Raw genomic sequence first — 17226 nt, forward strand, 5'->3', positions numbered from 1 at the left:
CCTGCTGAGCCCCCCCCCCAACATCAACATCCCTACACTACCACACACTACCCGGTATCCTACACCACCTCCCCCTGGTGCCCCCTGCTGGACGTTTAGCTAGCCGCACGTCTCTGTCTCTCTAATGACCCTCTCTGTAGTGCTGGAGCCCTCTGATGGAGGGAGAGGTGGTGGGGGCTGACAGGTGGGCTGTGGGGGTGGAAGGGGTTCGAATGGCGGGCTAGTGGGGTGATTTGCAATCCGAGGGCGGTGTGTGTGGTGTGCGACAGTTTGAATGAGTGTGTATGCACACCGGTGTGTGAGCATGCACACGTGTGAGGGTGTGTGTAAGGTGGCGGGGAAGATTAGAGTGCGTTTCAGAGTCCTGCTGTGTCTCTAGCACCAATTACCGTATCCAACACATCTGCTGCAGTCGTACGGTGCACAGTGTGTGTTCAGGCAGGCAGGCACCAGTCCCATTCCTTTCAACCCTGGTTCTACCTCATCTGCCCCTCTGAAACTCTCCTCACCTACCTTTCTCCATTAACCTTATCCCCCTCTCCCTTCTCTGCTGGAATTCAACTGCTGTCCATCTGCCAATGAGTAATCGTTTTGTGGTTGTGTGGTCTGTTCAGTAAATGCCCCCCCCAGACAGTTGCCCTCTATAAAGCATAGTAAATAGGAGCTAGGTGTAAATGCATAGGGGCTAAGGGTTTATTTAAGATTTCGGTAACTAGCTCACCGCTGGTGATGACTCCCTCCAGACGGACGATGTTGGAGTGGTCAAACTGTCCCAGTATCCCGGCCTCGCTGAGGAAGGAGCGCCTCTGTTTCTCTGAGCAGCCGGCCCTCAGTGCCTTGATGGCCACCGGAAGCTCCCGCTTACTGGGCAGCTTGAGACAGCCACGACACACCTCCCCAAAGTCACCTGCAGGTGGAGACACAGAGACGGGGTTAGATAGCGGACTGCAGTGCTGGTTTATCAGAGAGAGAGGTGGGGGTGAGTAAGAGATGAGGAGAGAGAGAGAGATGAGGAGAGAGAGAGAGAGATGAGAGAGAGAGATGAGGAGAGAGAGAGAGAGAGATGAGGAGAGAGATAGCGAGAGAGAGAGAAGGAGATAAAAACAGGGCAAACAGGGAGGGGAGATAGAGGAGTGAAAATTGGCAAAGATAAGAGACAGAAGTACAAAGAAAGAGAATATGAGAGTATACGAAAGCCAAAGCACTGTCTCAGTACCTGTGTGGACAATTCTCTCTATCTTGATGCTGGAGTTGTCGAGCTCTTTGGCAAAGGTGAGGACAGCCTGCACCAGATCCTCACACGTCTCTGGGTCTATGTAGGTCCTCCGGGTCGGGATCTTAACTGTGGGACACGGAAAGTCACGCAAGATTACAACCTGCAACAATCTACCACAACACCACAGAAACTACACACGCCAGTCCTGTTTGTGAGTCACAAAACCGTATTGAAGGCACGCAAAATACATCACGACATATGTGGCAATCTGGTGTAGTCTTTCGTTTGACAACCACTGTATGGATGGTGTGTTTTAAAATCGGACTCCATCGTTTGTCCCGTCACCACCTTCTCACCTATTGTGCTACTTGGGGAAAAAGGGAATCAACCACATCACTGTATGTCTTATTTGTGCAGCTCACATTTCCTGGAGACAGTAGCTCAGTTCAAGGGGGTTGTCTCTTATGACTTCAGAACTGCTGAGGAAAAACAATAATAAATATTCACTAGGAACTAGGGCAGGAAATACTTGTCAGGAGAGAGAAAATCCTGAGGTAAAAGGCCTTAGTGTCACTTTGTTATCAGTTTCTATCCTCACAAGGCAACCTAAAAACTCTACCTGCAACAAAGGAATATATATTCAGTTCCTATCCCACAAGTATCTGTGAACCCACTAAATGTCTGTCTTGTAAACTCTTGCTTTCTAACCTGCAATCCATTATGAAAGGTGTAAAGTTAAAATGATTTGATCTGAACATGATGATTTGATTTGATCTCCCTTGTAAGTCCATTACTAGTCTCTAAACCCTATTCAACCCTGACTAGCCCCTCAGCCTTTAACTACTATGTGGCTCATGACCAATGACCAATAAATGTACACTCTCGCCACTAGCCAATGGACTTTTCAATACCTAATCTTTGACCTCTTACGCAGTCACCCCCGCAGTACAAGACTAGTTCTGGGATGAAGTTACCCTTAGAAACAGATCTAGGATCAGGATATACCCCAAATTGGACTTAATTACTCTGAGGATTCAAAACCAGTGGTACTTAGGCCCTACTTCTACCTAAGATGCCGGGCCTTCCCAGAAGCCTTTGGGCCAGACTGGTTCTGAAATGTGATTACAACTCTAAATCGACCAGGTCTCGACTCACTGTCTCATAACAGCTTATTGATCACACACACACACACACACACACACAGTCTGATTGCAGAGAAAATGAAAACTTCTCCATTCCAGCTGGCCAGTGTTAAGTGGAAGGATCGAATATCCTCTTTTCCAAAGCAATGGGTTTTGTAACCACACAACATTAATTAAAGCAGGCCAACACCAGTTTTGATTCATTTCTCTCTCTCTCTCTCTCTCTCTCTCTCTCTCTCTCTCTCTCTCTCTCTCTCTCTCTCTCCCTCTCCCTCTCCCTCTCCCTCTCCCTCTCCCTCCTTCCCTCTCTTCCTGCTTGGGCTTCTTGTGTAGCTGATTTGTTTCAGGGTTAACCATGTCTTTGCCACAAGCGATTGGGGGGGAAATTAACGGATATAAACACTGCATGATTGCACGAGAGATACACACGCATGAAGGCATGCACACACACAGACGTAATGAGACCCACCGATGGGGGAGGAAACAGCTTCGTGTCCTAACTGATGGGTTAGATGGGCAGCAACATTCAGTACAGCATGCTAGAACAGTGTTGTCCAGGACCACGGTACCCTTGGGGATACTCGGGGTCCAGGGTAGGGAAACACTGTGCTGTAGGGGTTCCCGAGAGACTGCAAATGTATTGTTACCAAGGGGGAGTGAGTACGTGTGTCAGCGTGTGTACGCTTTTAGTGTGTGTAGATGTCTGTCTGCATTTGTTCACGTCTGGGAGAAAGTGTGTGTGTGAGCTCGTCGACTGATGGCGTGTTATTTTCCGGGCATATTTAATTCTCAACAAACACACACACACAAACACGCACACACACAGGAAAAATGTCAAACCGCCCACAATCTGTCAAACAAAGCCCTTCAAATAGGTTGATGGTAAAACAGAGACACGGGCAACTCTAAAAGTTTGCGACACACATTCAAACCCTTCCTTCTCGGGGGACGGCAAATCATCTGACTGGCCCCCACTCTCTGTCTTCTTACTCCTCCCACGTTGCCTTTGTTCCATCTATCAATTCCCTTCTCGTCATTCCCCCTCTCATCCTCCTCCCTCCTCTCCTCCCTCCCTCTCCCTCCCTCCCTCCCTCCCTCCCTCCCTCCCTCCCTCCCTCCCTCCCTCCCTCCCTCCCTCCCTCATCCTCCTCCCTCCATCCCCATTTATTTCCATCTCTCTCCATCACATCCCGCCTCACACACCATCTAATGGACTGGAGCGGTGTGTTCAGTGTAGCCTAAACACACACGCGGAATGAAGCCTTAATGGCCACGCACAAGTTAATACCTCACAAGTAATCTCTCTCAACAACACACTAGCAGACTCCTCCTCCATCCATAGAGTGCAGACTCAACACACACACAGAGAGGAAGTGTGTGTCGCCACAGTTACTCACATTGGAAGTAGAGCTCTTCGTCTCCCTCTTGACTGGCCTTGCTGTATCCACATTGTCTGCAGGGAGGGAACAAACAAAGCCACACAGACGTAAAACATCACTAACGTTGCAGAAATCGATGGATACAAGTCTTCAATCCCTCTTGGAAATGAGAATAGGTTTCTGGACATCAGTGAATTGGAACTTGGATCAATGGTAGAGCCCCCCCCCTGTTGCTCAGTGGAACTGGCTGGACAAAACTCACTTTTGAAACTGGGCATCTTACTGTGGAAATCAAACCTGCTTTGTTTGAGTGGACACACATGGGCAAACACTCATAGTTTGCACAATTCCACAGGCACACACTTCTGCATAAATACACCCCCCCCCCCCGCCCAAACACACGCGCATCCTGTTCTAATGAGCTGTAAACACTTCCTCTCACATTGCTCATCCTGTGCCTCAACAGGGAGTCCTAAAGTGGTAAAGTAGAGAGGTCGTCTAATTGGTGGGAATTTCCAACTCGAGTTCAGGGCCTTCCTCTTAACCCTGCTGTTGTGCTCCGGTCGAATTGGACAGATTTACAAGTTCTCTCTCTGAAAATTGTAGTTCATGTAATCTGATTGTCATAAGGTTCCATGACTTTGTCCACACAGGGCATCTGAACACACAAAACACATTTGGATGATTCATTACATTTTGGGTGTTTTATTAAACTTTTGTACACGTGTGGTGTTCCCGGTCATTAGAAATGAATGGGCGGGAATACAATTAGTGTATAAAATTTGAGTTCAGCCACATGCCCATTCATCAGATGGACACAGACTGCCACATGCCCATTCATCAGATGGACACACAGATGGACACAGACTTCCACATGCCCATTCATCAGATGGACACACAGATGGACACAGACTGCCACAGCCCATTCATCAGATGACACATGCCCATTCATCAGATGGACACACTGCCACATGCCCATTCATCAGATGGACACACAGATGGACACAGACAGCCACATGCCCATTCATCAGATGGACACACAGATGGACACAGACTGCCACATGCCCATTCATCAGATGGACACACAGATGGACACAGACTGCCACATGCCCATTCATCAGATGGACACACAGATGGACACAGACTGCCACATGCCCATTCATCAGATGGACACACAGATGGACACAGACTGCCACATGCCCATTCATCAGATGGACACACAGATGGACACACATCAGATGGACACACAGATGGACACAGACTGCCACATGCCCATTCATCAGATGGACACACAGATTGCCACATGCATGATGGACACACAGATGGACACAGACTGCCACATGCCCATTCACAGATGGACACACAGATGGACACACACACACACACACACACACACACACACACACACACACACACACACACACACACACACACACACACACACACACACACACACACGTCACTCCCCTTCTTGGCTTCCATGGCAAACCCCACGGGAACCTTTCCCCAATAGAATCTTCCCCCCACGGGAACCACACCTGTTGGCATTCTCACAAACATGCTCAACATTGTTTCAATAATATATAGAAGTTTTCTCGCAGCTCTGGTATATCAAGCTTTTTTGAGGCCTTGCTCACAATTCATTCTGTGGCAGCACAATGACTAAACGATATACTGTATGTGAGGCTCTTGATCATATCTTTGATCATGACACAGGTGAGGAGAGAGAGAGAGGTCAGGAAACTGACATTGAAGTAGTCTGTGATAAATAGCACAATATGTTTCATCTGAGTATTTGTTATAGTTAAAATAATCCATACATTATGCTTTTTTTGTGTTTTTTTAATCAAAAACAAGTTGAATGAGTTCAGGTCAATGAGGCCTACAGGACATAAAGAGCCAATAGAAGTTCAAAACTTGTAATGTTCACAAGAACTTAAGTTGATACAAAGATCTAACACAACATTAGGTGATAGTATATGTATTATTATGGATCTATAATCAGCTATAACGGGGCGGTCATTTTGGACCAGGAACATAGAATGAACTAACATGAAACAGGCACAACAGGAGGGTTAAGGCCACCAGAGTGAGACATTAAGAACTGAATGGGGACAGACAGAGCCAGGCATTCTGTTTGGCCACCATGCACGCAGGCATAATAAGGGATTAAGATGAGGACAGAGGCCTTTGATTGAAGTTACAGTTTGAGTCGAAGGGAAGCATTCAGAGACTGAGTGGTCCATAATTCACCACCAGTTTGACACAAAAGAAAGACACCGGGCCAGGCAGAGCTAAAGGCTAAATATGTGCATACATATATAATAAACACAGGAGGCTGGTGAAGGGAGGACGTCTCATAATAATGCCTTGAACGGAGTAAATGGAATGGTGTCCAACACATTGAAACCATGTGTTTAATACCATTCCATTTATTCCGTTCCAGCCATTACTACGAGCCCGTCCTCCCCATTTAAGGTGCCACCAGCCGCCTGTGGTGTGCAATATACACGAGTCTGTGAGTGCACGTCGTTGTTTTTGTGTGCTCGCAACTGTGCATTTGTGTCTACAATATGTCTGTAGTGTGTGATTGCATGTCCGTGTTAGTGTGGTCTGCCTGTCTGCCGTGTGTGTGTGCTTGTTAATGCGTGTGTCTGTCCACGTGTGTGTGCATGCCTGGTCTGTCTGAGTGTCCTTGTTCAAATGTGTTAATGCGCACGTCAAGCCGTATCACCAGTGCATGCACACGGTGTGATGGGAAAGACCGGTTTGGTGGTGGGGGGGACCTGACACATACAGACTCTTAACCAGCAGGGCCAGAGAGAGAGGAGTGGGGAAAATAAGGCAAGCCTATAGGGCCAATCTGTCAGGACCAACCAGCAGACACATGCAGAGAGAGATAGGGCAAGAGAGCAAAAGGCATACAACGGCCTGGTTCCATTTGAGCCCCGACCCCTGCAGCTCTCCCAGACAGTTGTAAGCTCCACCTAGCCCTCCAACATTTCAAGTGGAGCCTCCACTGTAGTGTATACATTTCCACCTGGGAACACCAAATGGGAAGGGGTCCGAATGGAACCAGGCCCAAGGTCCTTTTTATTGAATTATTTAACCTCGATGCTGACAGGGAGGCAATGCCGAGACCACGGTCTCTTACCCAGATGAGCGCTGTTCAGTGCCACAATACACATTAAAGTACACACTCCAGGAGAGGGGGCAGCTTCATTGTGTCATCCTCTCTCTGTCTAGACTGGGGCTGGGGTGGGGGGGGGGACTGGGTCAGGCAGGAAAAGAATGAGGGTGAAAGAGAGGAGGAATGGTCCAAACAAAGGGATGACAGGAAGGAGGGAGGAGCGGGGGAGGAGTGCAGACATGCCTGTACCTGGGGGTTGACAGCTGACAGTAGGGAGAAAGAGGAGGAGGAGGAAGAGTGGAGAAGGAGGTGGAGAGCAGCACCACGCTAGTAGGAGCTATGTTGGAGGAGCTGGGCGAGAGACTGCTGGGTAGAAGAGAAGAAGGGGAGGGGGCAGGGCTAAGTCACATCCTCTCTCCTCATTGGCTACAGGACAGGTGCAAATGATGTAATAGGACAGGCTGGAAGTAAACCAGAAGGTATGCACGGTGCTTCACCCAGAGCCGAGATACAGCGAAGAGTTTGGCAAACTAGGCTTGAGATTTAATTGGCAAAATACCTAATCTCTTCCAGTGAGTAGCACATTAGACTGCAATGTAGTCTGCCAACATATGGGAGATTCTGGGAGTACTGTATTGACCTTGTGAAGAGCATAGAGAGCCTCACAGGTGCTGACATAAAAGGGAAAGGGGGGAGCCAAGCTGAGGGGTTGAGGGAATTAGAGCACTATTGGTCAGGTGAGCAAGGAGGAAGTGAGCAAAACAAAAAGAGGAAATAGTGGTAGTGGTGCACTGGTGTGTACCAGGCGTGCAGCAAGCGAGACAAGGGATTATTTTCCTTCCTTCCGTCTCATACACCCTTCCTATGATTGTGTCACAGGCCTTCCACTTATGCTGATCGTTCTTTCTTTCCTTCCATAGTACTTTTTCATTTTTCTCCCTCGATCTAACCCCTCAACTGACCGTGTGACCAACGGTGTCTGTCCGGAGGCAGCAGAGGGTAAACAATCAGTGCTCTGACCAGCCAAGCCTGAGCTTCCTGGAGAGATTAGGGGCTGCTGCTGCCCTGAAACCTTGGCACTATCAAACTCTGTCAAGCAAGAAGGAACTGTGTGTGTGTGATGCATCGGTCTGTTCATGCTTATCTAAATTAAAGTAGGAAACTATTCGTTTTTATATGCAGAATGGCAATAACTGCGCGTGTCGGTGTGTGCATGACTATGACAAAATCTCCACTATATATATATATGTGTGTGTGCGTGCGTGCGTGCGTGTGTGTTCCAGTAATGTATCCATAACTCGTCTCTAAGAGGAAGGGGGAGGAGGGAGTGTTTGGAGGAGGGATGGAGAATATTAATGTATACCCCATATGACCCCTAGGCAAAACATCTAGCCGACTCCAAACAATTTAAAACCGCTTGATTTGACAGGGCCATTTCATTCAAGTGGACATAATCTATGTGGACAGACAGAGTGTGTGTGTGTGTGTGTGTGTGTGTGTGTGTGTGTGTGTGTGTGTGTGTGTGTGTGTGTGTGTGTGCGCGCGCACACACACACGTCTCAGTGAGCAGGTCATCTGTAACTGGTGCCCCGCGGGGATGTCGGGGGGGTCAGCCATATTTGCAAACGAGGAAGCATGGTAATTGAGGTATCAACCCATTTGTCTTTGCCTCTGTGGTCGAGACATAAAGAGATGGCTGATAACCATATTCTCATAGACTGATGAATGATGCGAGCGTTCTGGATGAACAGTTTGGAATAGATCCATTCTCAATGAAGGACAATCGGTTCACGCCGGTAGGGATTCGGGACAGGGCGTCGTGTCCGCAGGATTGCGTCCTTGAAACGTGTCTGTGGGCACGCGTCCATAAAGTACCGTATGTATCTAGGTGAGCGTGTAAAGGATTCATAAAGCACGGCGGTGTGAGGGCGGAATTGCGCCCGCGAGGTGCTACATATCCCTGTGTGCGCGCGCGTCTCCCGCTCCTTCATTCACGCCAACACGATACGTTGAGGAGGAACTGTCAATCGGGCGCGCGCTTATTTCGCGTACCCATGAGCGCGCGCCCAGATGCTATCAGATCAGGGTGATCAGGGTGATAGATCTGCTGTGGGTGTGTGTGTGTGTGTGTGTGTGTGTGTGTGTGTGTACATCACGTGTTCCTCTCTTACTGAGAAGACTAACATTTTGTGAAGGTTCAGGCGACATGTTAAACACACCGACTGTGAATGGCTCTGTATAGGAGAGTTAACCAAATGGGTCACATCTGATTGCGGCCGTGTGTAATTGTGTTCGACTGCGTGGGAGTGTGGTTCTGCATGCCAACACGCCGGGGCACGTGTGTGAGGGTGCGGGGGAGTGTGTGAGGGTGCGGGGGAGTGTGTGAGGGTGCGGGGAGTGTGTGAGGATGCGGGGAGTGTGTGAGGGTGCGGGGGAGTGTGTGAAGATGCGGGGGAGTGTGTGTGGGCGTGTGAGTTGTTTTTTTCTTCTTCTTTTCAATAGACCTGAACAGATGTGAAAGTGCACCGGGATGGAACGCCAAGCAGAAAACTACTTTCCATGTCTCCACCGACCTGAATAAAACTCACGTGTTCACGTGTGTGCCTGAGACACAATGACCTTATGGAGTTGCCCTCATGTCATGTCGTTACTACATTGGTAACCAAAGTCCTCAATTGTGCATGACAACTGTAAATAATTGTACAGAAAACAGCGATGAGTTACAAAGTAAGAGCGCCAGCCAAATTCTATTGAACGGACTTAGCTGTATACCGTACGTTACCCTAAGAGGATAGGTCAAATTGAAATCATGAAAATGTCCCGAGTTTAACGATGCAACCGTTTAGCATGGCTACCCCAGCATTGACAATAGACCGTCTAATGTCGCTTGTTAATGCTCTATATTACAGTGGCTCTGAACACAGCTGATTGAACATGCATTAAAGCTCTTCTCAATGTGATTACATGCTTTGAGGCAGAGTGCTTCTCGTCATTGGATTATTGTAATCAGGATGATGATGGAGTGGCATGAGCACTGACTGAGTGTGTGTTTAGAAGTGTGTGTGTGTGTGTGCATATTATATGTGTGTGTACCTTCTTCAGATGTAATTGTTTGCGTGTGTACGTGCATGTTGTGTACACTAGTACGAGTGCATTTGCACGGTGTGTGTTGTGTGTGCGTGTACTTTCTTCAGATTGTTTGTTTGTGTGTCTGTGCGTGTGCACATTGTGTATATCCTAATGAGTGTGTGTGTGTATCTGTATGAGTGTGTGTGTGTGTATCTGTATGAGTGTGTGTGTGTGTGTGTGTACCTTCTCCAGAGGAGCAGGCCCACTCCCATAGAGAGCAGCATGATGAGGGCGGCCACAGACACCACCACGATGATGATTACTGGGTTCTGCTCACTGGACGCCAGCGCCACTGTGGATTGGAACGGACATATTGTGTAAGAGCAGGCACATGGGAGAATACACACACACACAAACAGATGACAATAAAGGGACACCTTATCACAGAGCAAAAAGAAGAGCCATTTCACGGCTTGATTTCAAAATCCCGGAGCCCCTTCATACACACACCTCAGTCTTTAGCAAACACGAGGCCATCATTGTGTGGGCTGGCCGGACACCGCCACGACCATATCCTAAGCTGCCTCACGGCATTGGAACAAGATAGTCGAGGAAAAGGAGTGAGGAATGGCCATACTCACATTCACCAAGTGTCTGCAGCTCCAGGGGAGCGCTGTAGCCTCCGTAGTCGATGGGAGAGGGGGAGGAGGAAGAGGAGGAGGAAGAGGCGGAGAGGAGGGAGGAGGAGGGGGCCGGGGTGGAGAAGGGGCGGATGAGGAAGACGTAGGTGGTGCCGGCCTTGAGGTTGTTGACGCTGATGCGGGTGGCGGCCGTCTTGACCGTTGAGTAGCTCTTGTCCTTCTGTTCCTGAATGAGGAAGGAGAGAGAGTGGCAGGAAGGAACTATGAAAGCACCAAGTGGGTGTACGCTCTGTTTCAAGACACTTAAAAAACCAAACATTTTGTTACATTGTCATTTGGAGCTCAGTGGGTAGAGCAAGGCGCTCGCGAAGTCAGGACAGTGGGTTAGATTCCCAGGACCGCATGTCCGTAAAATGTATGCACGCACGCATGACTAAGTTGCTTCGGATAAAATGGCATACACAATTATATTTTAGCAATGAACTTTTCCTCTTTGATGATCCGGAGTCTATACATGCCATAAGATCACTCAGAGAGCGTTGGGCCAGTGCCCTTGAGCAAGGCACTGACCCTGTTAAACAACACATTTCACTGCACCTATCCGGTGTATGGGACAATAAAACATCTACAGTACCAGACAAAAGTGTGGACACACCTACTCATTCCAGGCGTTTTCTTTATTTTTACTATTACCTACAATGTAGAAAAATAGTAAAGACATCAAAACTATGAAAGAACACATATGGAATCATGTAGTAACCAGAAAAGTGTAGTAATCAAGATATATTTCATATTTGAGATTCACAGCTTTGCACACTCTTGGCATTCTCTCAACCAGCTTCATGAGGTAGTCAACTGGAATGCATTTCAATTAACAGGTGTGCCTTGTTAAAAGTGAATTTGTGGAATTCCTTTCCTTCTTAATGCATTTGAGCCAATCAGTTGTGTTGTGACAAGGTAGGGGTGGTATACAGAAGGTAGCCCTATTTGGTGAAAGACCAAGTCCATACTATGGCAAGAAAGGCTCAAATAAGCAAAGAGAAACAACAGTCCATCATTGCTTTAAGACGTGATGCTCAGTCACTCAAGACCTTTGAAAGTTTCTTCAAGTGCAGTCGCAAAAACCATCAAGCTCAATGATGAAACTGGCTCTCATGAGGACAACCACAGGACAGGAAGACCCAGAGTTACCTCTGCTGCAGAGGATGCGTTCATTAGAGTTAACTGTACCTTAGATTGCAGTCCAAATAAATGCTTCACAGAGTTCAAGTAACAGACACATCTCAATATCAACTGTTCAGAGGAGACTGTGAATCAGGCCTTCATGGTTGAATTGCTGCAAAGAAACCACTACTAAAGGACACCAATAATAAGAAGAGACTTGCTTGGGCCAAGAAACATGAGCAATGGACATTAGACCATTGGAAATCTGTCCTTTGGTCTGATGAGTCCAAATGTTATATTTTTGGTTCCAACCAAAAAGTCTTTGTGGACAGTCTTTGTGGACTGTAGGTGAACGGATGATCTCTGTCGTTCCACGCGTGAAGCAAGGAGGGGGTGTGATGGTGCATTGCTGGTGACACTGTCAGTGATTTATTTGGAATTCAAGGCACACTTAACCAGCATAGCTACCACAGCATTCTGCAGCGACACGCCATACCATATAGTTTGTGCTTAGTGGGACTATCATTTGTTTTTCTGCGTAAGGGCTATTTGACCAAGAAAGAGAGATGTTGCATCAGATGACCTGGCCTCCACAAACACCTGACCTCAAGCCAATTGAGATGTGTAGGAACTCCTTCAAGACTGTTGGAAAAGCATTCCAGGTGAAGAGTGTGCAAAGCTGTCATCAAGGCAAAGGGTGGCTATTTGAAGAATCTAAAAATATATTTCGATTTTTAAAAACTTTTTGGGTTACTACAGGGTTCATACGTGTTTTGATGTCTTCATTATTATTCTTCAATGTAGAACATAGTAAAGAATAAAGAAAAACCAATGAATGAGTAGGTGTCCAAACTTTTGACTGGTACTCTGTGTGTGTGTGTGTGTATGTGTGTGTGTGTGTGTGTGTGTGTGTGTGTGTGTGTGTGTGTGTGTGTGTGTGTGTGTATATATATATATATATTTATAAAAAAAAAATGTAATTACTATTTTTATTTTATTTACATAGGCTCTATTTTAAAGTAGACTTGCGTGATTTAAAATGGCTTTGATTCTAAAGGTTAACAGTGATGTGACGCGCATAAACCGTCAGCGTCAAAGCAACATAGTGTATATGGAGAAAACTCGCCAATCACCATCATGACGCTTTAAGGTAGCCAAAGCCCCCATGACTTGCATGCATGTCTTTGAACGCGTGCGAGTGTGTGCGCGCGCGCCCCTGTTTGCTCGTCATCGTGCGGTAAATGAGGATTTGGAGGTGCGTGCTCTTTAACGCTGTCGTACGTGTGGAGAGAAGAGAAGAGTGAAAAGTGCACACCGAGATAGACTGACAGGCGCAATGAGAGTCCCTGTGGAGAGACCATTAATAGTGGACATGGTGGATTTGAGAGATGGATGGTGCTCCCGAGAGTAGGATGTGATGGAGGGAGATAATGCGGGGGCGAAATAATGTAACGGAAAGAGAAACGGCTTAAAAGAAGGAGAGGGCCAAGAGACGAGTTGAGAGTGTGACCGAGTTTAATTGAGAGGGAGTGCGACGGAGTGGAGTAGGGTGAACGCATGAAAGAGCCGTTGCGCGAAAGAGCGGATTTAAGATTAAATCTAAGGCAATGGAGCTTTTCCAAGTGTCGGAGTTGACCAAATATGACGACAGTTGAAATGTGACCGTATATGACGGAGGTGACGGCGTTACCTTTTCGTAGTACTTGATCTCGTACTCGGTGCGGCTGCTGTTGGGGTAGCTAGGTTCCCTCCACACCAGCGTGAGGCTGCGCTGCTCAATCTTCTCCGCACGAAACTCACTCACCAGAGAGGGCGCTAGTGAGAAAAAGAGAAGTGGAAAGGACAGGGGGGGGTGAAAGGGAGACAAGAAAATAAATAATGAAATGCATTTGTCAAAGTTCTGTCTGGGACAACTTCATTGAAGTCATAAAAGGGTTATGATGTTAGCAGTGAGTGGAGTGGGTCTCCATACAGATCTGGAAGAAGATACATCTTTGTATTTATTGATGGCTGGAGGGTGGGTGGAGATGTTCTCTCCCTCTGAGACTGCTCTCCTCAGAACCTCTGCTTCTTACTCAATAATATCCAGTACATGTACTGTTGGAACACTGAACATGAAGACTGCAAAAATACCTTTCCACATTCTATGAGAAATACTTTACCACATGACCTGAAGTGACCAGGAAAACGTCCCTTGTTACCGCAGATGAGCTGAAAGCTCCGCCCACTCGGCAAGCTATAATTAAGGAGTCATTAACGAGGTAAGGCACTGCATCTCAGTGCAAGAGGCGTCACTACAGTCCCTGGTTCGAAGCCAGGCTGTTTCACATCCGGCCGTGATTGGGAGTCCCATAGGGCGGCGCACAATTGGCCCAGCGTCGTCTGGGTTTGGCCGGGGTGGGCCGCCATTGTAAATAAGAATTTGTTCTTATCCGACTTGCCTAGTTAAATAAAGGTCAAATTAAACACTAAAACGTGCTGCTCATTGTCAGTCAAAGACCATTATGGCTGAAGCCTTATTTCATTACCACAATCAATATTTTGCTCGCTATAATTACGGAGTCATTAACGAGGTAATACTTGCAAATCTCTTTCTTTCACTCTCTCCCATGTAGATCCATGTCAATTCTGACAAGTCTGCATTTCTGTCCTCATTCCTTATTATTACACTTCTATTATCTTCCCGAGATCTCGTCACCTTTCCTCCTCACAAACACAGTGGCCTTTCTATCAAACCAATACACGACAGGACCAGAAGTACGTGGACACCTGTTCGTCGCACATCCGCTCCAAAGTCATGTGACCGTGCCCCTTAGACTCCCTTTTCTGTAGGACCCCTAGTTGAAGTGAGGATCACAGCCAGGGCCGACCTGGTCTGTCTGAGTATCCCTCCCTTATTTAATTTGATCTCTCCTCTTTAGAAACAGAAGAAGAATACCTGATTGATATCGGTCTGTGTCTTACGGGCAGCTAACGAGGGCTGCACACAGCCTGTTCAATTACAACTACGGGCAGCAACTCAATCACGAGACAATAGAGTGAAATGGACTGGTAACAGACAGAGAGCCATCGGATAGAAATCATCGGAGTGCATTGCCATGTGTGTTTTGTGTATTTCTACAGTGTGTGCAAGCATACATTGTCATGTTTGCGCATGTGTGTATCCATCTCCACCTACTCTAATCTCAGTAAAAGGCAGCCGTCTCTACCCAGAAGTGCCTCAACAGATTACAGTACAATAATTTAACAGATTACCTGAACGTAAATAACTTTAGATGCAGGAACATATATACGGAGTCTACAAAACATTCCTAATATTGAGTTGTATCCCCTTGAGCCTTCAGAACAGCCTCCATTCATTGGGGCATGGACTCGACAAGGTGTCAAAAGCGTTCCACAGGGATGCTGGCCCATGTTGCCTCCAATGCTTGCCACAGTTGTGTCAAGTTGGCTGGATGTCCTTTGGGTGGTGGACCATTCTTGATATACCTGCTACCATACCCTGTTCAAAGGAACTTAAATACCCCGTTCAAAGGCACTTAAATACCCCGTTCAAAGGCACTTAAATACCCCGTTCAAAGGCACTTAAATACCCTGTTCAAAGGCACTTACATATTTTGTCTTGCCAATTCACCCTCTGAATGGCACACATACACAATCCAAGTCTCAATCGTCTCAAGGCTTAAACATCATTTTCAACACGTCTCCTCCTCTTCATCCACACCGATTGAAGTGGCTTTAACAAGTGACACCAATACAGGATCACAGCTTTCACCTGGATTCACCTGGTCAGTCTGTCATGGCAAGCTCAGGTGTTCCTAATGTTTTGTACACTCAGTGTATACCGTATTGCAAACAAACATACACGCACCGGCATACATGATATGGTGAGACACACACACAGATAAGCAGGCACACAGACCGAGACAGGCACAAACAGGCAAATCGACAAACAGACCAATAGCACCAGGGAAGAGAGAGAAAGAGGGAGGCACTACTTTAAGCAGTAAGTGCTGTATTAGATACACCAAGAACACACTGTCAACTTGCTCTGCCTTCTAAAACGCTCAGCTATTGTTTGCTGTTCTTTTGTGATGAATTATGCATGGAGACTGACTGCTTAAAAACTCTGGCTCACATGAGGTCGGGCTCACAGCGTAACTCCGTCTGAAAGAATCATAGCTGCGGACACATACCCAAACGCGGCGGTAGTACCGGTTGGAGAACATTAAAACACTAACACACACCAAGGGAGAACATTAACCACTAACACACTTCGAGGGTGGACGTAAAACCACTAACACACTCCGAGGGTGGACATTAAACCACTAACACTCTCCGAGGGTGGACGTTAAACCACTAACACTCTCCGAGGGTGGACGTTAAACTACTAAGACACTCCGAGGGTGGACATTAAACCACTAACACACTCCGAGGGAGAACATTAAACCACTAACACACTCCGAGGGTGGACGTTAAACCACTAACACACTCAGAGGGTGGACGTTAAACACACCCTGGTAGTGTAGTTGCAAAAACAGAAATATAGAGTGTGAAGAAAACACACACTTGGAAAGGACAGGGGTGTAGTTCTATAGACCAACGTAGTAATGCACATACCAAACACAAAATGACGCGCACATTCCATCTTGCACCGGCACACACACACTGACCCCCCCCACACACACCTAAACACAAACGCACTCTCTTAATATCTAGTTTCCCGTCCAGTCTGAAAGCAGCTGGTGTGTGTCCATGGAGTTGACCCTGTTTGAATGAAAGGAAATTGATGCTGAGAGGAGAGAGAGTGTGTGTGTGTGTGTGTGTGTGTGTGTGTGTGTGTGTGTGTGTGTGTGTGTGTGTGTGTGTGTGTGTGTGTGTGTGTGTGTGTCTGTCTGAATGGGAGATGGATGCTGACAGGAGACCGAATTGGCTGCGGCAGACCAAGCCTCATTTCCACCGGCAATAGACTGAGGTTATGGCCTTCAGGGTTCCACTGTAATCAAGGCCCGAACCCCATGGCTAGCCAGACAGATGAGCAACACCACAGCCTTAACAGCCTCATCATAGATCGCATCCACAAAATGACATGGAGGGAAAGACAGACAAACAGATCCAATCCCTTTCATTTTAACAGATTTTTTTTAAAGGTGTGGAAGATAATGAAGCTACGTGGTGTGGTGGCTCAGTTCTGGCAGGTGTCTACGCAGGTGGTGTACACAAAGGTGCAGTATAAATATGACAAAAAAAGACAGCTATGCGACAGGTAGGTAGTGGCACAAAATGGCTCCCGCCTCCACAGTTGCACGTGGATTCTATACTCACGTAACCAACCAGGTTGCAGTATAAAAAATTTATATTGTGAAAATAAAGAAGACGATGTGGTGGCGGCGGCTCTATTGCAGGTAATTAATACAATTTGGCACAAAATGGCCACCGTGTTTCACAGTTGCACATGCCTTCCATCTTGACGCAGCAAACAAAC

General features: G+C 47.1%; 1 protein-coding gene across 1 annotated transcript in view; it reads right to left on the reverse strand.

The window, feature by feature from the left end:
• LOC135550054 (ephrin type-A receptor 7-like) overlaps positions 1-17226 on the reverse strand; it is a 163023-nt gene that overhangs the window by 13104 nt on the left and 132693 nt on the right. The window contains exons 5-10 of the mRNA XM_064980512.1: positions 13432-13556; positions 10578-10803; positions 10180-10288; positions 3756-3811; positions 1217-1342; positions 722-907 (exon numbers count right to left, since the gene is read on the reverse strand). Coding sequence (XP_064836584.1) covers positions 722-907; positions 1217-1342; positions 3756-3811; positions 10180-10288; positions 10578-10803; positions 13432-13556 — 828 coding nt within the window. The remainder of the gene's footprint in view (positions 1-721; positions 908-1216; positions 1343-3755; positions 3812-10179; positions 10289-10577; positions 10804-13431; positions 13557-17226) is intronic.

This window comes from Oncorhynchus masou, chromosome 12 (genome assembly GCF_036934945.1).
Source record: "Oncorhynchus masou masou isolate Uvic2021 chromosome 12, UVic_Omas_1.1, whole genome shotgun sequence".
Taxonomy (NCBI): domain Eukaryota; kingdom Metazoa; phylum Chordata; class Actinopteri; order Salmoniformes; family Salmonidae; genus Oncorhynchus; species Oncorhynchus masou.